This window comes from Centruroides sculpturatus, unplaced genomic scaffold, assembly GCF_000671375.1.
Source record: "Centruroides sculpturatus isolate CEXI.00-Female unplaced genomic scaffold, Cexi_2.0 scaffold485, whole genome shotgun sequence".
Lineage (NCBI taxonomy): Eukaryota > Metazoa > Arthropoda > Arachnida > Scorpiones > Buthidae > Centruroides > Centruroides sculpturatus.
In genome coordinates, this window is record NW_019384760.1 from 375,015 (window position 1) to 399,923 (window position 24,909).

Consider the following 24,909-nt stretch of genomic DNA (forward strand, 5'->3'; position numbering starts at 1 on the left):
ACTGTGTGCTCTCAGAAGAATGATTGCTTAATTTGAGGGAACTGGATATCTATATGTACAGTACAACCAAGATAAGGACACAGATCACTCCCTGCACAAGTAGTGAAAGATGCAACAGAAATAAGCAGATAAAATTAATTAAAGCCATATTCATTACTGAATAAACAGATGTCTGCTGCGTGTCTTTGTTCTTTTAATCATTTACATATCTCTGTCACCTCTACCAGTCCTGCAATGTGCAAATGGCTATGCGCATTCCTTTATGGTGTTACAAAAAGAGTAACAATACTGATTAAATTATATAATAATGTGAAGTAAAAAACTTTAAAATATTGAAAATGTTAATGAGAAAATGTTTAAAATGTTATTTAAAATTACTAGTATTTTTTTCAAGATAGGAAATTAATCTTATTTGAAATAATAAAAAATTTTCATTGAGCCTCAATTTGAAAAAATGCAGACCCATAAATTTCCACTCGTCCATTTGTGTGTCTTTCCTTAATCTCAAGAACAGAGTTAGATGAAATCTGAGACCAGATATGGAAACCTTAGGGGTAGGAGGTCCCAATTAACTATATATGAACTTCCAATGCAAACCCGAAGCCATGTTATTTCAATTCAAAAGTTTTCCCCTGAAATCAGTTAATAGATGATCAGCATGACTATTATTAAAGAAAAAGTATGATGTACTGTACTGTACGTGGGCAAGCCACTACTAATTTGAGGTGGAGAGCATATAATTTAAATTAAATAAATTAAAAATATGATTAAAATTGTATCCTGGCATTGTGACGATATCACAATAACTAATTGCTTATTTTCTTTAAGTTTTGATTGTTTGCATGTACTTAAACTATCGAAACAAAACTTATGATGACAATAGAAAATAATAAAACATGCATATGTTAGATTTTGATTACCACTTAAATATTTTTTATTTTTCTGTATTAAAATTTATAAGAAAGAAAAAACTGATGTATTTTTCCAGTACTTTATATATTTTTTTAAAAATTTCAATAAAACAAATTTAATAAATCATCCAAGCATTATAAGTATATGTCTTGAAATTTTTTTCTAAATAAATAAAATTAGCACTGACTATATTTGAATATAGGTTGCTTTTATAATTTTTGCATATACTTTTGCCTCTTTTTTTGCTTTTATAATTTAAGTTTTTTGTATTATTATTTTTCTTTAAATTCTAATTTATTAATATTTGTAAAATTTCAATACACTCCTAATGTAAGATAATGAAATTTTTAATATTTTTTAAAACTTAATATGTAATGTACATGCATTAAATTAAATAAAGTTATACATACATACATATATATAGATATTTTCATTACTTTTTTATTTATTTATTTATTTATTATATATTATTATTAGTAATCGTCAACCTCCAAGACGTATGTTTCCCAAGTCTATTCCTATTTCTCAACCTGTTCGTTCTCCAAAATTTGGCGTACTTCAATCACCCAGGTATTTTTTCTTTTTTCCCCTATAATTTTCTCTTGGCAAGCTTATAAATAATTGTAAATAATTTGAAATTTTGAGTTTTATTTTAAGCAAACTAACAATTGAGAATTATTGCTGACTGAATATCTGATCATATATGACCTTAATTGTTAGAAAATATGCTTTTTAGGTAATAAATAAGTAATGTGAGTTATATTTAAGTATTAAATGAAAAAAATTAGTTTTAGAAATGGCATGATGCCATTTATTACTAATTTAGAAATGTAAGGGTTTTTGATGTTTTGATAAATTTTTTTGATTTAATAAGTTTTTGAAAGCAAAATAAAAGATTTCAAATGGTATAAATAATAATCAAAATTAAATCTTGATTCTCTACAAAATTTTATTTTTATAAATAAAATGATTATCATATAAGTTAGTTTGTAAATTTTTAAAGATGTATTTGATTTACACACAGAGATTAATGATCCTGTGGAAATGGATCTTCAATTTCTACATTTCAGTTTTATATTTATATTATGATCTTTTACCTAATGCGAAAGTCTTTAAGGAAAATATGTATATGTTTATAATAAAGCTTACTTTTTATTTTGGATACATTAGTATAACATTGTAAAAATATATTATTAAACTTTCTTAAGGATTTTATAACTTAAAGTGTATCTTTATTTTTTAATAAAAAGTACATTATATCTGTGTAAAGTTCTTAAACTCAGTCTTAGGAGAGAATAGTCTTTGAAAGATGGTAAATTATTAAGAAATGTAATTATATTTTAGTTGATTTATTAATTAAGAATTTCTTGTTCAAAGAAATTTTCTATTACAATTTTACATTCTATTACAATGGTCATTTTGCTGAATTGCTTACCATCTGACCATTCTGACCTGACTGTGAAGATGTGTTGGGTGCAATGGATACATGAAGAGAAATAAATACACATCTAGCAGGCTTTGGACATCCCAGACAGTCCACTAGGAGAGATTACTATGTGATACAAGCACCAACAGCTACAACGGCACCTTTATTTGCCATCCAGAGACAAGTGGAAGCCTTACAACAAAACCCTGTCTCTTCCTGTACTATTGGCAGGGAAATTTGCATGCATAACAATCATTATATGTTCTACCATTAGCATCCTATTGTCTGCTTCATTTACAATGGTGATGTGATAGAGAAGCATTTAGTTATGTTACTGGCAGGTTATCATCTTCAGTGTCAAATTTTAGTTCTGTTTGAAAACAGATGACTACTATGTTAGTGGTGGCTTATTGACAACTATATGAATTCTACTTTTATTATTGAGTGGCAAACAGCCCCATTTTTGGCTTGAGCCATCTCATATGATAGTTGATTACCTTAATAGTGGTACAAGAGACATTGCTAGCAAAGCAATATGCTTAAGAATTCTTGCATCCTCATATGTGTTGCCTTTTATGCAGTACTTCAAATAGCTATTTTCAAGCAATATAATGCTCAGCTGTGTACTGCTGAGCATTATATTGCTTGAAAATTTCTAAGAGACTCTAGCAATATAATGCTCAGCTGTGTACAGCTGAGCATTATATTTCTAGAGTCTCTTAGAAATATCTCTGTCACATTGCCAGACTTTCTTAATCTGTCCAGTCTCCAGATTTGTTGCACATTGAGCATTTTTGGGATCATATAGTAGCCACTTTTAGTCATCTACAGGTACAAGGCATCTGGAATGGCAGTTGCAATATCTGTGAACATGTAGCCAGTTGAGCATAGAGGCATGTATCCAGGTGAAAGGGAATCTACACAGTATTAAAGGTTGCTTTAAATTGTTCCATTATTTCATTGGAAATTATCCCTTTGCTATGATATTGTAATTACTAAATTCTACATTCACACTAACAAAGTTTTGTTTAATTCAAACACATTCTTCTTGATATATAATTTTTTTTATCAATGAGTATATTTTATTAGATTTTTTTATTCAAATAAGTATATAAACAGTTTTACAATCAACAGTGTAAATTTTTTTTATGATGATAATGATTTTTGTTAATGTAAGACACTATTATACTATGAATAGTCTATAATGTGCTAATGTCATCGTGCACCATCAAATTTGCTTATTGTGAATGAAGTCCATAGTTAGGTCAGCCAGGTGGTGATGAATATGATTTAAAGTATATACACCAGACTATCCATGAAAATTTTTGAATCTGGATTTCTTAGAAAAGGAAGCAGATATTTTTGATATGTTAGTCATTAATTGGTTGCAGTTATAATAATAACAATAATTATTATTATTAATATTATTATTATTCTTTATCATTAAGTATTATCATCACCATTTTATAGGACATAGAAGTTTTAAACTGATTTTAATATAGCAAACTAATACATTGATATATCCTTTCAGTAGTTGCAAAATAATTCACATTTGTTATTACTCTAACTCAATGTTATTTCAAATAGTATGATTGATATCATGATTATATATAATCAACAAAAATTACTTACATGTTCTAATGTAATGTAATGTAATGTTATAAGAAACTTTTGTTTGTTTTAATTTTTAATGGATTACTTTTAGATAGCCTATAATATAAAAAAGATGTTTATACAATTCTAGGATTTTGTAATTTTTTTTTATTTATCAATTTTCATTAATCTTCAACCATCTCTTTTCACTATAATTCCTGTTAAGTGCAGCATGGATAAGCTGTTATCATTTAGAGACAAGTCAAATGAATAATAATGTTAAATTTGGATTGGCTGAAACTGTTGTGATTTTGAGTCATATATGGCTTCTACTTGGAACAAACACTGACAGGCTTGTAAAATAATATTATAGAATAATATAGAAACTTTTAGAAAATATTCTATAATATTATCTTCTTGCCATTCCAAAATATGGCTATCATTATTTTCCAATAAAAAAAAAGCTTTGTCAGATAGACTTTATCTTTTAGTTACTCTTCCTTAGATTGATATTTTGTTTCAGAATTTAAATAAAGTACAGTAATACCTCGACTTACGCGAACCCGGAGTTACGCGATTTTCAAATTTCGTCGATTCGTCTTTTGTTTGAGTGCCAAGCAACTCTCAATTACTCAATCCCTCCACACTATTGTTCAGCTTATATGTTCAGACATGTTGCACGGAATCGACACATAGCCACAATTCATTTTGTGTTATTTATTTCTGTGTTTGTTATATCTACGGAGACTTGAGAGACTATGTGGTGATTTCTTCTAACCGTGAATGAATCAAAAGACGAGATAAGATTAACGAGAACATTTATTAGCTTACATACATCCGACTTGGGTTTTACACAAATTGCGAAATTATACCCCGACTTACGCGAATTCAACTTACACGGTTATCGCTTGGTTCCACCTATCGCGTAAGTTCGGGGTATCACTGTATCCAAATTCACCTGTAATTATCAGTTAATGCCAAAATTGCCTCTTATATTCCAACTATAAATTGGTTAACTTTAAACAAATTTCAGCACATTATCTTCTGTTTAGATTTTGACAGTAAAGCATCCAATAGGCAGAAAAGTTATTAAGTCCTAAACAGTCATGGAGAATTTCACAAACCTTGTTGAACTATAGGACATATAATTCAAATTTGTTCTACCATTTTTAAAATGATTAATTAAGCAGTAAATTATATGTTTTGATTCTGCATACTCAAATGTGGACTGTGATAGCTGAACAGTTTGTCTTTACATGAACCTTTTGATTCATAAAAAGAAAATAATCATAGAAGGATTTTGCAGCATCTTTTGTTGTTTTGAAAATTAAACAAAAATTAAACTATTTTTAACAAACTGTCATAATAAGCTGATATGTTATGACTTTACAAATAGTTTTATAGGTAAGCATCTTTAAACTTGTTTAAATTTCTATTGTTTTAGTCCATATTTGATCCACAAAAAAAGAAATCTTAAAAATTGTATGTAAAATATGATTTTATTGTATTATTCTGCATTTATTCTATGTACAAACACTGAAATAAATATATAACTTTATAACCATATTTTTAAAATTTTCTAATAATTTAATTTTTATATTTGATTAACATGATATGTACTGTACATCATATGTTTTGTGTTTGCACATGTGTGTGTGTGTGTGTGTGTGTGTATATATATATATATTTATTTATTTATTTTTAAATTTCAGCACAACTCATATCCATGCTAAATATGATTTACTTGTTTGGTTTGAAATCTGCGAGTTAGAACCAAATGGAGAGTAAGTAAAATACTAATTAAAAACATTTAAATAAATTTAAAACATGTTTATATTACTAAAATCATAACTATAATTTTTTAAACTTATTTATAATTTTTAAAATAAATATCTATTTATTTTAATTGTAACAAATGAAATTAAACAATTAAAATTATGTTCTTCTCAATAATGGAAAGAATCACACACACTTTAAAAGAAACCTTTAAAGTTATAACATAATTTCACTAGCATGTTGTGGCATTATTTTGAATACAACTGTTTTTTTGAAACAGTTGAAACAGTTTTCTATATGGGATAGGTTAATATATTTTTTCATACATAATCGGTTATCCGAAAAATAAGTTATCCAAACAACCCCAGTCCCCAATTGATTTGGATAAATGACGCTCTACTGTATTTCATTTAATTTTTCAACAAACAGCAATTCAATTAAGGTTTATTTATTCAAATGTCTCATTTACACAGAAATGTACAGAATATAACTGATGTGGATATTATAGCTGCACATCAAGTTCCTGTTGAAACTATGTATATTAGATTTGTTACTAAACAAAATTTATTAAAAATTGAAAAGTGATGTTTCTGTATCAAAAGATAAAAGTTTTATATGAGTCACAACTTTTACAAATCTGAAAACAATACAACAAAATGTAAATGACAAGATAACTTTTTGATATCCTTGTTTAATTTTTCTTAATTTCATTAATAGAATTAATTAATTGAATTTCCTCTCTTCTAATTCCAAACTTCAAAATTAACTCAAAAAATTTTATTTTAAATGATTTAAGGTAAGAATATGTNGATTTACTTGTTTGGTTTGAAATCTGCGAGTTAGAACCAAATGGAGAGTAAGTAAAATACTAATTAAAAACATTTAAATAAATTTAAAACATGTTTATATTACTAAAATCATAACTATAATTTTTTAAACTTATTTATAATTTTTAAAATAAATATCTATTTATTTTAATTGTAACAAATGAAATTAAACAATTAAAATTATGTTCTTCTCAATAATGGAAAGAATCACACACACTTTAAAAGAAACCTTTAAAGTTATAACATAATTTCACTAGCATGTTGTGGCATTATTTTGAATACAACTGTTTTTTTGAAACAGTTGAAACAGTTTTCTATATGGGATAGGTTAATATATTTTTTCATACATAATCGGTTATCCGAAAAATAAGTTATCCAAACAACCCCAGTCCCCAATTGATTTGGATAAATGACGCTCTACTGTATTTCATTTAATTTTTCAACAAACAGCAATTCAATTAAGGTTTATTTATTCAAATGTCTCATTTACACAGAAATGTACAGAATATAACTGATGTGGATATTATAGCTGCACATCAAGTTCCTGTTGAAACTATGTATATTAGATTTGTTACTAAACAAAATTTATTAAAAATTGAAAAGTGATGTTTCTGTATCAAAAGATAAAAGTTTTATATGAGTCACAACTTTTACAAATCTGAAAACAATACAACAAAATGTAAATGACAAGATAACTTTTTGATATCCTTGTTTAATTTTTCTTAATTTCATTAATAGAATTAATTAATTGAATTTCCTCTCTTCTAATTCCAAACTTCAAAATTAACTCAAAAAATTTTATTTTAAATGATACAGTAAATATTTCAAATAACTATATTACATTAATTTCTCTATATAATTTTATTATTAAAATAAAAACTTGGAAATTACTTTCCCACCCTCAAGAATAATTCTTTGAAAGGATGTTACACAATTATATTTTTACATACAGTTATTAACAAATATCTATTAAACTTTTTAACATGGAATTGAATTATAGTTACTTATATAATTAATAATCTATTTTTAAAATAACAATAATAGTAATTTTTTGGAAAACCAAAACTTATTAATATTGATGAAAGATTTAAACTAATAAATAATTTATAATATTTAGATATGTTCCTGTCGTTGTTGACCATAGTGATGACAGTCCTTGCCAAGGTACTTTCCTTCTCCATCAGGGTATTCAAAGGCGTATTAGACTAACATTAATTCACGAGTCAGGTCCTGATCTTTGTTGGAAAGAAGTGAGAGAACTTGTAGTCGGTAAGTGAATTTATCTATTTTCAAACTCCATAAATATTTGTGTTTAAATACATAGTTGAGTTTCTTATTACAATTTTTTCCATAATTGCAATTTTTGCGATTTCAATGTAAATTACAGGACGAATTCGTACAACACCAGAATGTGATGAAGAAGACACAGATGTTTCTGTACTTTCTTTGGGTCTCTTTCCAGGAGAATATGTCGAGATGATTGGTGATGATAGGTAATAATATTTTCATGTTTTTATTTGACTTTAAATATTTTAAATACAATACAAAATTAAATTTTTTAACTTTTATCATAGAGTTATGTATAGATTTGAAGCTGCCTGGGATAGTTCATTACACAATTCTCCTTTATTAAATCGTGCAACATCCTATAAAGAACAGATATTTATGACAATTTCCGCTTATTTGGAGGTATGACTACAAATTTTGTTAATTCATTGTTTAGAAATATTTCTGAAATAAAATTGCATTTCAGGCATTCCATCATAAAATGGGCTAAATTTTAAAATTTTTTATTATTAGTCTATTTAGATGTTTGTACTAATTAAAATTTAATCATGGTTATTTTGATATAATAGTTATAATGGTAATTTGTATCAAATTATCATCTTGATTTTCACTTTTATCATTTGATTTCTGCTTAATTCAACAATTCCTGAAATAGTGATTCTGTATAAATATTAAGAAACAATATTTTATTGTTAACCTTAATATTTATGATTATTTTATATTTATTATCAGTTTATATGTATGTGTAATTGCATGTATGGCATTTAAGCATGAAGCATTTGAAAGTCCAATTTTGTGAACCTTATATATTTTTCAGTGTTTAACTTTTTTTTCCCTAGCTTGAAAATTGTGCTCAACCAGCTATTGTCACTAAAGATCTGTGTCTTATTATATATAGTCGAGATGCACGCATCGGTCCAAGGTAAATTGGCTTTCTTTCCAGATCTTATTTTATAAATTTGTAAAGTAGAATCTATTTTGAAAGTAAAAATTGTTTGGGATTATTTGCATTAGAAACCACACAAGAACTATTTACACATACTTTAATTGTTAACTTAAAAAATTCTTTGAATTATGTTTTGGAATCCCAATTAAATTATTTTCTTTCAGGTGCGTCTATCATCCCAATCGTAGCAAGCACAACAATATCAATAGGCTAAATTGTCTGAACATTGACATCATCAATCATGTTGGCCGGTACGTTTCATATTGGCCATGGTGTAATGCAACATAATTATCAAATTTAAAAGTTATTTTAGCACATTGAATTTTAATTTTCAAGTTTTTAAAAAATGAAATTCTGCAATAAGTAATTGATATCAGTTATTGTTTCTGAAACATCAATTTACTTAAAAGTTACATTATTTTTATCATTCCAAAATTTTAGTTGTGATTTCCTCATATGCAAAATTTTAAAAAATATATATAATCTAATAAAAATTTAATTTAAGCAAAAATACTGAAATAAATATTTCAAAATTTTACAGGATAATTTTCAATTATAGATATCTTTAACAAATTACAGGGCAGAATTAATAATAGAATATGAAATTTTTTACATAATTATTCTTTATTAATAGTGCAGTCATGAAGACACATGCTTTTATTATCATTATATGTCAATGTGCAGAAAATCAACTTTTAAGAATTTAATTGGAATTGATTTAATTCTCAAGTGCATTTATAATATATGCTCAAAAATAGAAATACGTTTTAAAAATACTAACTCAAAATAGTTTTTTTCTTAGTGAAATTTTCTGTAGCCCAGTTACTTGCTATTTTATTTTAACTTCCAAATCATCTTTTTTGAATAACAATAATTAAAGAATGAATAAATTATTTTAAAAAGCTTTGGTTAGGAAAAAAATGTCTAAAGTATGAAAACATTATTTTTTTATTTTTATTTATAGAAAGCTCTTAACAAAGAAAAAAGATAGCTTTCACTTGATATTTGTGAATGTAATTTTTTTGTTACATATATTAGGAGAAGTCAAATGAAACAGCAGATGTTGCTAAGACACACACAAATCAATTTACATGTTAATAATTACCATTTTTGGCAACACATTTCTTTTACCATGACACCAGATGACAGATGGCCACAAATAACTTTAAAAAATGTTTTATATGTGATTAATAATATGAGATTTTAAATTTTAATTCATAGTTTAATAAACACATTCATATTATCTGTGAATTAACTACATGTTCTATTGACATATTGTGAACTTTATATTTTTTCATTTTTATGTTTCAGGGAATTATTTATCTCACTTTGCTGTCATAAAGCAAACTTGTATTATAATTGGCATTATTTTTAATTTGTAATTTTAACACTTATTGTGATTTTATGATTACATTAATTCAGCAAATGTCTCGCACGTATCAATGCATCACTAGCAATACAAGTTTTAAATATCTCTATAATAGACATTAAATTTTTTTTAGATACATATTCATAAAGTTAATTGTGTGAATTTGTAAAAATTAATATTCATAAAATAATAATTACAAATATTGTGTTTTTGGAATATATATATTAATTTTGTAAATGATTATTTATATGTATAATTTTTTATATTATTAGATTATCCCCCAGTGCCAGATCTTTGCGGCATCTTTTCTCCGGTGCTTATAAAAACTCAGATGTTAATCATGTTAGTGGTGTTTATGAGTTAGTTCTTAAACGTGCTGCAGATTCTGGAAGTCCAGGTAATACTACTTTCTGGTAATAATGTTCATTTTTATTATTTTATTCTTTAATGTCAGTCAAAACAGCAATTCTATTTTAGTAAAGAAGTCCAATGTTTAAAGGAGGTTTAGATAAAAACATCTTTCAAGACTCTTAAACATATCTTCAAAATCCACATTTACTGAATTAAAGTTGTATTCTAATCAACGTTCCAAAATATATTTTGAACACGTTCCTTTGTGGTGTTATTACACCATGTTTTATATCTTTTCCCCCCTCTTCTTTCTCCCTTTTCCCCCTTCTTGTGTGTGTGTATGTGTATACACACACACAAGAATAACAAACCATAGAACAAACCAGGAAATAAACAAAAAGAAATATATATAATATAATTATATTAAAGAAATATATATATATATATATAATTATATTATATATATTTCTTTTTGTTTATTTCCTGGTTTGTTCTATATACTTTTCCTGCATTTTCATACTATTGGTCAGTGTACCGTTGGAGTGCTGTTGTTCACTATAACAATGACATGGCAGGGGGCAAGGTATGGATTGGTCAGGTAATGTTTTGGGGAACAAAAAGGATATTACAATGGAAGAAAACTTTTTTTAAGTTTGTCCCTGTGTGTGTGTGTGTTTTTTCAGGAGAGGAAGAATAGACAGACAATGAACCTAGGTGATCATGGAGATCAACAACGAATTAGATTTAGATAGAGTTAGATAGCCAAATAAATAGGATTTAACAATTTGGAGGGCTTATCACACCAAGGCTGACAGAAAAAAAGATCAGATCTTTTACAAAACAGTTAGTCTTTAATAATCATCTTCAAATTTAGGTAAGGATGCATTTGGGGTACAAGGACCCCTCATCAGCTTACAAACACATAGCATCAACATATAATTATAACACTAATAGTTAACCAATACAAAGAAATTTTTGATATATACAGTGAACTGTATTTACAATTTTTAATACAACCCATATATTGAAGAACTAAAACTATCAAGCATAAAATTTATTTATATAATAATGTGATATATCAGATTATTTGGGACCAGTAAATGTATTATTTTATCCCACATTTTCCAAATTCTGGTAGACTGTTCCATATTATTAAAATAATTGGTTTCCAGACCTTAAACAAAACAAATACACCAAATCCATAAGACGGTGTGAAGCCAACTGCCTTGTTACAATTCATTTTACAATGACTACAGTGCACTGTATATATCAAAAATTCCTTTGTATTGGTTAACTATTAGTGTTAGAAATATATATTGATGCTATGTATTTGTAAGCTGATGAGGGGTCCTTGTACCCCAAACGTATCCTTACCTAAATTTGAAGATGATTATTAAAGACTAACTGTTTTGTAAAAGATCTGTTTTTTTTTCTGTCTGCCTTGATGTGATAAGCCCTCCAAATTGTTAAATCCTATTTATTAGTCTATCTAACTCTATCTACATTAAAGTCTTGGGCTAAAAGTGTTGTTTATTATTATTAACAAATTAGATGTTGGGCTATATATGTAATCCACTTGCATCAGAAATTGGATCAGGTATGAACAGCAAAGATTAATCGGAACTTTGAACTGAGTGATAAAACTAATATTTGAAGGGTTAGTTCACAGATTGAAGGTAATTATTTGGATTGAGTATGATCAACCTGCATGCAAATGTTATTGTATTGTGTGTGATGATGCATGTATAAGACTACTGTTACATTTATACATCTATGTACTGTACCATACATTCATATATATGTATATGTATATTTGTGATCAATTTTTGTTTAATATACTTATATACATTTAGATATAATAGAATTGTATATCAACTGATTATTTGTGTCTCCTTGTTTTGTTCATATGGAGAACTATACCTCTGAAGAATTTAGGAAGTCCATCTGATTCCTTACATTTTGGAATGTCAATGAGAATTTAACTATAATTTATTGAATGCATATGGCAGATACTGAAGATGAGATGTTTCAAAAGACTTTCTAAACTTCTTTAAAATTAAACTGCTTTAATTTTCCTTAAAATTGGACATTTTTACTAAAATAGCATTATTATTTTGTTTGGTAATGTTGTTATAATACATTTTAGATTTTTATTGTTTTCATTTTTTAAAAACGTATTAGGTGTTCAACGCAGACAGAGACGTGTCCTTGATACTTCTTCAACATATGTGAGAGGTGAAGAAAATCTCCATGGATGGAGACCACATGGAGATCAACTTATTTTTGACCATCAGTGGGAACTCGAAAAGTTAACACGACTAGAAGAAGTAAATTATATTTATATTTTTTCAAACAAAAATTTTTTATTACGAGCAACAAAAAATTTTATGATTCTCAAAAAATAATAAGTTTACTACCTGAGACAAAAAAGAACACATTACACCAGATAACATATAAAATTGCACTATACACCTAATGATGCATGCCTTTTGTTCTGTATTTTTCATAATGTTAAGGGAGGTGTTCCAATGACTTCTGTTTGTTTTTTAATGGACATTGGACGTTATTTGTTATTTAATGGCCATTTGAATTTTTATGTTTGAAATTGTGTTCCACCAATAAAACAGCAAGATTTGCCTAAAACAGGTCTTTAGAAGAGCCCAAAAACATTTTTGCAATTTATATGTGTTACTGACACAGGTTATTAGATTTATAGTTCAATTTATAATAAAAGTGTTTGGGAAAAGTTATCTTTTTGGAGTTATAAAATTTTCAAATGGAAATATAATAAAATTGAATATTAACTGCATGAGACCATTAATAAATGCATTTATTTTCATAGCCTATATTCAATCAGATCAGCAGTATTCACATTATTCCAAGATGATAGTAATAAAATTCTAAAATTTTCTAATGTTTTAGTCTGATATTGTACAATTGTTTTTTAAAGGAATGTCATAGGTTTATTTCAAATAAACTATTGTTCAAGAACCTTTCAGGTTTTATTTTCAGGTCTATGTTTTCAGGAAAGATCTGACAAAGAATTTTATTTGAAAGTTTTTAGTTTTGTAGGAATTGACTGTTTACTCTGATGTTTTCATTTTCTGTTCAGTATTCAGCAATTATTTAATCTTTTCCATATATAAACTGAAACTACTAAGAACTTAATGGTTTGTTTTTTTACATATGAATTTTAAGAGTTTTATTGTTTTTTTTAACATTACTATACCTTAGCTTTACTATTTTTATTTCAAATACCAAAAACCAATTATTATTTTAAACATTGATTTTTGGTATTTTGGTAAGAATATTTAATCTATAGCTATTAATAAGTTTGTGTATTAGTATTTACATCATACTTATAACTTTATAAATAATGTAATAATGAATATCATAGAATGCATTTATGCAAAAATGTGTTATAATGATAAATTTTGGAAGTGAGATTGTTGATTGTGTTTAGTCATTCTTGACCAAACTCCATTTTCATAAGAGACACTTATTTCCTAAATTTTTGTACTTGATTTAACATATTATTCTTTAATAATCTTAAACTACAAAATTTGAATCTAAAAATACATATCAGCATTTATCAAAATGATTTGTATTAATTATCACAATACAGTTTGTATTTTTTACTTGAGAATGACCTGTCTGTTTCGTGTCAAGGTATTATATCATAATTCATTTTCATTATTTGAAGTATCCGCACAAATATTATTTAATAATTCATGAATTGCTTTAAATCTTTCAGCAGAAAATTGAAATCTTGCATTCTTAGACTCCATGTTTGATAGTTACTTGATCGAAAGTAAAAAGTTGATTTAAAAGAAAAAAAATATGTACAGTACATTATATTGTATTTTTATTAATAGTTATATAAACTATAATACTAATTAATAATATGTCTGATTTTCAGTTAGTATTTTTATCTACAAGTATTAAAATTGATGATTGTTTTATTTTTCAATACTGTTGAAGATGACAGAGAAAGCTTTCTACACACTTTGACAATTTTAGTACCATATTCTAACTTGCAAATAATTTCTACTTTTTCATAAACCGAGAGACATTTTCTTTTCTTTATAGACATTTTTCTTATGGAAGAGCTTATTTCTAACTAGAGTATATGTTAATTTTACAATCACAGTGATGATTAGGTAAATTGGCAGAGAAGAGCTGGAAGCTAGTCAAGAAAGAGAGGGCAACCTCCAAAAAGAAAGTTAAGTGCCTCTAATTCATGCAGGTTGTAAAACTAATTATCCAGTGGTCATAAAACTAAGTAATCCTTTTAGCTTTATCTCATTCAAGAATTCAATACCACGTTTCTTACTACTTGAACAATTAAGATGTTTACATGTTTGCATAACTGAATTTCCGGGGCTTCAATCGACTCCGTCACACATTTGTAATAACTATTTTATCCCATAAGATTGATTAGATCTCTGGGAATCGGGACTCTTGACATGTACCACTTAGTTGATTATGTGGACTAAGACACAAATGAAAATTTGTGACTACTTCTGGAATTTGAGGGGACTAATTCTGTTGTGGGTAAGTCGATTGAGTTAAGCAAATGACAGTCATTTAAATGAATTGATTAAAATATTTATTAAGTAAAAATTAGACAAAATCCATATATACAGTTAAAATGGAATAATAATATCAAACGATATAAAATAATTAAACATTACAATTCAAGCCTATTATAAGTATCTCTTACAAAGGGGAATCGAATAATTGACCCACTAATCTAATCTTTACATTTCATAAAGAGAGAGAGAGAGAGAGTTTACATTGTATATTGCCTTTGGTGATATTCAATCTTCCTTTGATGCAAAGGAAATCTATGAGATGAACTGATAAATGAGGAGAGTACACGGGACTGTATGACTGGAACTTGGAGTCTAAGCTTGCCTGGTCAAGAACATTGAAGAGACAGCTCTCGTAGGAGAACTGTGAGCTAAGCTAGGCTAGGCTGACCTGATCTGATGCTAGCTGCTAGCTGACATTTGGAGGTGACCTGTCCCTTTTTATCAGAAATCCCCTCCAATCAAATCATTTAAAATAAATCCTCCACTCTTCCAATTGCGTGATGGAAGTTGGGTGGTTTTGTGGCTAGGGCATGAGAAATCCCACACTAAACTATTGTTTTTGAAGGAACTGTGTTTTTTCTCCAACTAAACAGAAAGTTTTTTTTTAACTCTGTACATTTAATTTTACAAAACAAGTAAAATTAGCAAATTATTTAATGAATATTTTAACAAAATCTGTTAAAATTAATTTCTCAGCTCTAGATTCTCATGCATACCTACCAAAAATTTGCTCGATATATCCATGAAGTATGCTTGTTATAACCATGAGAAAATGTACAGCAATATGTGTAAATTAAAATTGTTGTGGCACTTTGCTCTTTATAACTGTAAACTCATTACAGTTATAAAGAGCAAATTCATGTTTACTCATGTTTCAGGATACTGTATTAAACATCCTAGTTATAAGAATCCATTTAGTAAGTGAAAAGGGAAAGCTTTTAAGTATTAAAGAGAAACTTGAACTGATAAAATGTTTTGTAAGTTTGTATAGATTTGAATGTTCTGTCCTTTATTCTGTTTTTCTTTGTTATTTTTATTGTGCAGAATTTCATAATTCAGTGCTTTTTAGGAACATCTAATACATTATGGAAGAAATAATAATGTTTTCTGGGATAAATCTTTGAGAATATGAGTTACTGAATGTTCAAATATTTGAATATATAATACATTTTTAAATTGCTAATAATAAATTATTCCACATAATTTTAAACTTTGGAAAAATAATTTAAGCCTAAGATATTTGTATTATATTCCTGCAGGTAGAGAAGGTTCGACATGTCTTATTGTTGCGTGAAAAACTGGGAATTGACAAAGGTCCTAACTATCATCAGGAAATTAGCAAATCTGAAAAAGAAGCTTGCAATCTTGTAGCAAAGGCATCAGGTGAAGGAGGAAGACCTATAATTTCAGCTCCTTTGTTACCCTCTCCAACATCCAATCGAATCATAGATGAATCTGTTTATGAACCTTGGGAAATGACTGAGAAAGAACGGGAATTAATAACTAAATGCATCACACTTATTCAAAGTCACATTCCATCTAAACCACCTCCTACTGGAAATACAAAGAAGGTAAGTTGTTGTTATTTTGTTTTAAATATTGAAAAAACTTAAAAACAATAGAATACTTTAAGTATATATCTTTTGAAATTTTAATATTTAACTATTTTTGTTTTGTTATAGGATTTTTTTTAAATGACTAGAAAGATTTAATACATATTATAAATTGTTTAAGGATACTAAAATAATATTAGATATTTTACAAAAGAAAACTGCAGCTTTTCTGAAACTAAGTGTTATAAAACTGAAAAATTGCTTTTACTTAATTCAATTCTTAAAATTTGTATATTAAACTTTCTCTTAAATCAATTGTTCTTAATTTGTTTTGCTTCATTTAAATTTAATCTGAAGTATCCATTCATTTATAAGAATTTTTTTTCTGTATAAGCTTATTTTTTCTATAATTGATGTTCTGTTAGTTATAAATAAGTCTTATGATGTAATGAATAAAAAGAAAGATTTAAACTGGCAGTTGGGAAATTGTAAAAAGTTAAATTTCATGCTCTTTAATATTAAGAATAATTTCAATAAGTTCAAGTTTCATTGTGTAGAGTTAATATTACATCAAAAAAGAATGATGTCAGAAGTAAAATTATAAAGTGTTAATTTAATATAAGTTAGAAAAATGAGATTTAAATATAGTGCTGTTTCTCCATAGACAAATCTTAATTAAGTCCATAACAAATATTAAGTATCATAAGATACAATGAAGAGAACATAATTTCTCAAAACTTTTATGATGCAAGTAAAGTTTAACTTTTGAAAATTAGTGAGAATGTATAGTTATTTTAAATGTTTTTAATGTATAAAGTAAGACAACTTAATTACTTGTGCTTTTATTTGTTATATAGAAAACCCAAAATATTTTTTCTTTCTTTAATAAATATTAATGTCATTTTTATTATGTAGTGCTAATTAATTTTAATTTAAGAATTGTTTTGGTAATTCTATGAACATTAGGTTTACATGTGATAATTAACAAAAACTGAAAAATTTTCAGGATACTGTAATGACACCTGATGAAAATGATATTATTTCATCTGCATCAAGCATGCAATCTAGTATAACTTCTTCTTCTTCTCAAGAGTAAGTTCATCTTTATATATAATAAAATACAAAAAAGTTAATGACTTAAATATTTCAATACTTTTTAAACTAGATTTATATAAATGTTTTTAAGTAATAAGAGTTTTTTTTTATAGAATACTGTCACCAGAACAAAATAACAGCATTCTCTCTGAAAATAATATAAACAATCTGAAAACCAGCAAGGCTCCCACAACAAATTCTCATAACAATGGAAAACTTCTCTATGTTGCTGAAGTAGAAGAAATTCGTGTCAGTCCTGTAGTTTCTCGTAAAGGATATCTGAATTGTTTAGATGACAAAACAAATAGCTGGGTCAAAAGATGGGTTGTAAGTAGCAGAATCTGATCTTATAAATTATTTTAAATTTATTTGTATATAGTATATTAATCTGAATATATGATTGAAGGTTGTACGTCGTCCTTATGTATTTATATACAAAGATGAAAAGGATGCAACTGAAAGAGAGATAATTAATTTAGCAACTGCACAAGTGGAATATAGTGAAGATCAAGAAGCAATGCTAAAGGTATTTAATTCTATCTTTTAAGAATTGAGGTTTTATGTTAATGCATTTCATTAATGTCTTATATTTGAACAAAACAAAAATTTTAAAAATTAGAATGCTATAATAATAGAGAAACTATGATAACATTGCTTTACAGTAATGAAATAGAAATGTTTAATTATAAAATGAAGACTAAAGACTAAAATCTGATTTTTATGTTTATTTTTGACTTTTAAATAATTTGTAATTTTGATCAAAGTCAGCATTTACTTTGAAAAGCCTTTACAATAACCTAAATCTCATAGTGGATTTTTAATAATAAAAGATCAGTTTTATTGTGATCAATCTCTTTTATGCTTTATGAGGTAAGATTTATTATCTTATCTTAGTAAATTAAGCTCAAAATTATAAATTGATCAAATGATAATGCCAGATTCATTGGATCATAACTTGGCTAATTAATTATATAGATATAAAGTAATTTGGACTAAAGTTAGGTGATTAATTTGCCATCAGTCATTTAGTCCAAATTGTTTTATATCTGTATATATAATTATTCAAGTTATAGCCCAATAAATCCAGCATAATTATTTGAATTATCTTGTATCTAACATCAAAGAGAGGGTGGAAATTCTTCAGTTTTCAGACAAAATGTACATAATAATCTAATTTTATAAATACTGGATGATGACAATTAAAGTATTCCTATTTAAAATTGACTAGGGAGAGATTTAGCACTCCAAATGCAATAATTATATGGTGACATTTCAGGGCATGTAGCAGAAATTTTCATTCAAACAGAAAATTAGTACCAAAACTCACCATTATGACATTTTGGCCTTGGCAATGAAAACGCAGTTTTCTTTGCATAAGCATATGTATTGCGGACAAGTTCTTGGTAAAAAAAAAAAGTGGTCATAACTGTTGAATGTCATTCTTATTAGCTACATAACTGTTGCATTTCAGCCACAGAAAATTGTCATGCCTTCCAGCACAATCTTGCCTCAAGATAATCTCATGGATTCACAGTCACATTTGTTCTTGAACCATTCTTCTTCAAAGAAGCTAATCCCAATGGGCCTGTGACGTGCTCTGTGTTAGTCTAAAGATACCAAGAGATGCTCAGTTGCAATAGCAACAATGCCTAGAGTCAACCATTTTTTACTCCATTTTCAGACATTGCATACAGCAGTATCTGTGAAAACATTTCACCAATAACAAATTGATTGTGTAATAGGAAATGCATAACTGAATATATTGCAAATTTGCCAGTCCTGAAAGACGGTATCACACTAATCTTTAATTAATTTTAATTAATTACTTATGGTCAGCCATTGAATACACTGTTCATCTTCAGGTTTTACACTTCACTTTCTTAGTGGGACTACATAGAGTATATCTTCTGCATTGCTAATGTCTCTGTACAGCATGAGTGTTGTGTACAAATAAAATGTTTGCTGCTTCTGAAACCAAAAATGCCATAGCTATGAGTTTTGGTACTAATTCTTTTAACAGAAATATCTTATACAGTTAATATAGACAGGATGATAAAATAGGTGTTATTAAAATACTTTTTATGACACAAAAATAACTTTTATTTTCACTCAAGTGCTTTTGTTTAATCCAATTTAACCTTCTTCAGGATCAAATAAAATGGAAATAACAATATATGAATTTCAAAGTCGAATAATGCTCTTTTATATCAGAGGCGGCGCTTTTTTTTTTATTAGATAAGTGCACCACTCCTATGGGAGTATAACACTAAGATACATAAAGCAAGATAAATGATTCAAAGTAAACATAAAATTAGAAAGTTCTGCTTTTAGTGAAGACTAAAAGTAATATTAGAAATTAGAAATTATGAAAAGTCTTTTCTTCCATATATTTTGAATATAACTGTAAAAGGTATCAAACAGAGGCTTCTGTACAAGTTTATCCAGTGGACATGGCCACCTGAAACCATGCATGAAGATTTCTAATTTCATTATAAGTCTATCTNTGATGCACTTAATAACAGACGACTTGGTCTTTTCCACACAGGTTCTATAGCTGTGACCCTCTACTCCACAGTGTGAGCAGGCAGGTTGTTCCGGTACACATTTTGAAGCAATGTGACCAAATTTGCAGCAGTTGTAGCATTGTTTGATTCCTAAGTAGTTGAGGACTGCGCTTGAATGTGTATGAACATAAAAATAAAAACAAACAAACAAACCCACCATAAACAAAACAAGTGGGGAGCGAAAAAAAATAAAGAATAAAGTAAGATATTAATACTGAAAAATGTAAAAGTATGAAAAATATACTTTGGAGGAAGATAAGGCAGCAAAAGAACAACTGATAGAATGGAAAATGTTAAATCAAGATAGATGAGTTGCTCTTACCTGGTGTGGAAAAGGAGGTTGCAAATGTTCTTCCAATTATCAGGACATATTCAGAAAGGTCTCAGTCTGTAGAAAGGATTTTCAGTATCTCTAGAGTATTGTGGTATCTCTAGAGTAGAGGAGACATCATACATCATTCCAAAGCAGTATGTAATGTTCTTGGGATGTCAGCCTCACAAACTCAGCGATGAACTTCTCTATTCTTGTCTTCTGCATGTCTTGAAATCTCACCGTACCAGATTTGATAACATTTTGACAGCTAACTAAATACCTTTTCAGACTGTGTTGAATAGAGATACTTCAATTACGATCACCAAGTATATGTTAGAAATAGTGTTTTTTTTTTCTACATTCTATTTACTTTTGTTTTTAATGGATTTTCTTATTATAGTGAGGAAAATGGAACTTTGTTTCCAAAATTTTTATATGAAATAGATAAAATAAATTAAGCTTTCTGATAAACATAACAAAGAAATTTCATATACATGCAAATCATAGCCTTATAAAAAATAGATTGCAAAGTGATAAAAAATTGATTACATGATGAGCATTAAAATTTTAAGAAAAAAATTTAATGAATCAAATTTCATAAAACTAAATTATAGGAAAGTTAGGTAATAAAGTAATTGCAATAAATTTAGAAATTATGTAGCTTTTCAATTATCCAGAAACTGTATTAAAATATTGCATACAATACATAATTTAGCATTTATATGATCAGTGAAGACTAATAATTTATAATATGATAAATTAATTATAAAGAACTGTGTTGTTTAGGTAAATAATAAATATAAAAATTTGTTTGTAGGAAGATTATTTTGTATAAAAATAAATTAGTAAAAGAAATGAAAGAGACTAGAGAAATTTCTCAGTTTGTTAACCTTAAACAAGTATTTTATTAAAAATATATTTCCAAATACGTTAAAGTAAAACCATTCTACTTGATAAATACTTGTATATTGACAGTACTCTACAGGATTGACAGATTTTATTTACAATTTACCTTTGTAAAGTAATAAGGTTTTAAAATTGTTTTAAGAATTGTCTGTATTTTTAATCATTATTCATATTTATGATTTTGAATAATGGTTAAAACACCTATGTAAAATATAATTATAGTTTTTGCTCTCATATATATATATATATATGAGAGCAAAAACTATAATTATATTTTACATAGGTGTTTTAACCATTATTCAAAATCATAAANATACTATAAAATGTAAAAAATAAAACTAAAACTAAACTGAAAGATTGATCGTAATGAATAACACTAGTTTCATAATACAAATATGTTGATAAAGACTTCATGTTCAGTCTGTTACAAATCTAAATATGAAACATAAACACTTATAGATATTACATAAATTTTTTACTTATGTAGAAAATTCCAATTTTTGTAATTTTATTTTCAATTTTTTACATAAAATAGTTTTAACTCTAAACATCAAAATTTGAACTAATTTTTTGAAAAGTTTTCTAAACTTCTCACTGCAGAGTTTTGGCACACAGGTACCCCGCACGTTTTCTGTGTTAACTAAGCATCGAGGATTTTTGTTACAATCACTCGAAGGCAAAGAAGTTCATGAATGGTTATATGCCATCAATCCACTTTTAGCAGGACAGATAAGGTAAGAATATTATATAAAACTTATACATATATATTATATAATCTTTATGTAGAGAATTATTTTAAAATGAAAACTTAGTTGGATATTCATTTAATTTTACAAAATATACAAAACAATAATGAGGAAAACTTAAGTTTAATTATTAATTAAAAGTTATTTGAAGTAAACTGCTAAAATTCATTATTTTTTTCACTTGTAAAAAATAACAATTTATTAATAAAAGAAGTATCAATACTTTCTGTATAATATAATCTGACTTGCAATTTTCTCTGTGATCTCAAACTTTTATTAAATTTTATTAAATTCATTTAATTATTCATATTAGGTTAAATCAAGATTCAGTTTATATGTAAAATTTACAACCCTGGTGAGGAAATAATTTCAGTTGTCATGCTTACTATGTTGTTATACAGCATCGAGTATAATTTACTAGATAGCTGTAATCAACTGGAAAATTAGGAATTTATTTTCCTAAAATCTTAAAACCTAAAGTATAATTATATTGGCTTCAATTACATATTAATTGAATTATTCATTTAATCAGCTCAATTATTAATTTAATTATAATGATAATTAGCAAAGTTGTTACCAGTCTTTTTTGGTTTTAATCAGTCAAATTTTTAATTTACAAAAGATTGTTAACATGCAGAAGAGTTATTAATCAAAGAAAAATTTAAATGGAATTTGATTGAAGGGTTTAAAAATGTAAAACAAATGTGTCCAACAAAGATTGCATTTAGATTTTCTGTTTTTGAACTTTTTAACAGCTGTAAACATTATCATATTTGTTGAGTTGATTGGCTTGTTCTATTTGTTTACAAACCAATCATTCATATAGATGAGCTCTTGTAATATCTTTAGAAAGACTTTTTAAAAAAAAAAAAAAAAAGGTACTTTCCTCTGAGAGCAGGAGACAATTGCTTTTAGAGAACTTAATAATAATTTACAAATAAATTTAAAAAATTTGATTTTTGAAAATTTGGTATTGACATAGTTTCATTATATAATCAATTGTCTGCTTTTGTAATGTTTTCATTGTTATGAGTTTCTAAAACAAACTTATTTTTCATAGTTATTAAAATAATACTACTACATCTATAATAGCCTGTTTTTTCTTGTCTTTCCTATTTTTGAAATTTTTTGCTAATAAAATATTACTAAACTAACTAATTTATTATAAAAAGGCATTTAGCCAGCCATAGATCTACAATAGTTGTGTGACAAGACATTTTTAGAGATTTCTCCAACATTCCATGACATTTTTATCAAGAGCAACTTCAGTTTATATCTAAGCACATTTTTAGAGCATTCAATTCTAGTAATTTGAATTGGACAGTAAAATAATAGTTCAATTCCAGTTACTAGGAGGGATTCTAACCTTATTTTGATTTCAAACTATTATACTGTAACTGTCTTGCACAAGTCAGAATTTTCTAGACTGAAAATAACAAGTGTTGCCAGTATTTTTTTATAATCTCCATATTTCCATTATTTTATGTTTTATTTATTGAATGATAAGTCTACAGCATTTATGAACTTAAATATTATAAAAACATATTCAAACTATATGAAAACATAACAAACATTCAATATAGAATCTTTAACAATGCAGTTTAAAGTAGAATATTTCTTCATGTTTAAAATAATAATTTGTTAGAAAATGATAAATCATTATTTTAAATATAGAAAGAAAACTTGTAATCCAGATCTGGGGTTCAGCTAAAACCAAAGCTTATGAAAAACACCAGATTTTTTTAAAGTTAATCTGTTGAAAATGAAGTTAATGCCAAATGATCAGTTGAATTATTGGACTATTTTTGGGCTACATTAATGATTAGTTACTAATTAATTTCATTGGAAGTAGGCAGATTTGCTGCCATCTTGTATTAATTTTTATAATTATATTAAATTAATTTCTAATTTAAAAATTCTGGAAGAAAAGAATCAGGCCAGAGAAGGACTTAAACCTGCAACTTCTGCTTACCATGTAGATGCATTGCCAGTTTCATTAACTGAACCTCAGTCTGATTTTTGTTATCAAAACTATTAATTTCAATTTAACCCATGTTTTAATTTAGTATTAATTAATCAAATCAGATTTATGAGTTGTTTTTGTTGTATAGAAAATGAAGTTGTTTGAAATTTACATTTTTCAGTAATATTTTTTAATCATTCAAAATTTTCAATGAAATATGACAGTTATACCCATAAATTAGGGATATTGAATTCCTTACCTCATCATTATCCATTAGGCTAGAGACACTGTATCAAAAGCAGTTTATTACAAAGTTTATTGGACTGTGACACACACACCTTATGTCTCTCTTTGAGAATCAATATTTATTGTTTTACAAACGTTTTCAACCTGTAAAACAAACAATAAATATTGATTCTCAGAGACATAAGGTGTGTGTGTCATAGTATTTAAAGAATCTGAGTATGTATTGAAATGTTTATTGTACGTTGAATTACTTTATCACTGGACACAAGTATTGGCTTGGTCTGTGGAGTTTTAATCAAAAGTCAACAGATTTACTAGAATGAACCTAACTAAATTATTGGGTTTAAGTCACACTACTATTAGCTCCCCAGTCACCCCAAGGTTATTAACTATATTACCATTGCAATATTTTGTTCAATATACAGTATGCAATGAAGTATT

At 26.8% G+C, this 24,909-nt stretch overlaps 1 protein-coding gene across 1 annotated transcript in view; it reads left to right on the top strand.

Moving 5' to 3' along the window:
* The window catches only part of LOC111628794 (kinesin-like protein unc-104), a 219,622-nt gene that overhangs the window by 187,673 nt on the left and 7,040 nt on the right, over positions 1 to 24,909 (top strand). The window contains exons 31-43 of the mRNA XM_023372640.1: positions 1,390 to 1,482; positions 5,644 to 5,715; positions 7,652 to 7,803; positions 7,922 to 8,027; positions 8,109 to 8,223; positions 8,661 to 8,743; positions 10,409 to 10,533; positions 12,669 to 12,814; positions 16,342 to 16,653; positions 17,642 to 17,727; positions 17,844 to 18,057; positions 18,137 to 18,256; positions 22,129 to 22,247. Coding sequence (XP_023228408.1) covers positions 1,390 to 1,482; positions 5,644 to 5,715; positions 7,652 to 7,803; positions 7,922 to 8,027; positions 8,109 to 8,223; positions 8,661 to 8,743; positions 10,409 to 10,533; positions 12,669 to 12,814; positions 16,342 to 16,653; positions 17,642 to 17,727; positions 17,844 to 18,057; positions 18,137 to 18,256; positions 22,129 to 22,247 — 1,743 coding nt within the window. The remainder of the gene's footprint in view (positions 1 to 1,389; positions 1,483 to 5,643; positions 5,716 to 7,651; positions 7,804 to 7,921; positions 8,028 to 8,108; positions 8,224 to 8,660; positions 8,744 to 10,408; positions 10,534 to 12,668; positions 12,815 to 16,341; positions 16,654 to 17,641; positions 17,728 to 17,843; positions 18,058 to 18,136; positions 18,257 to 22,128; positions 22,248 to 24,909) is intronic.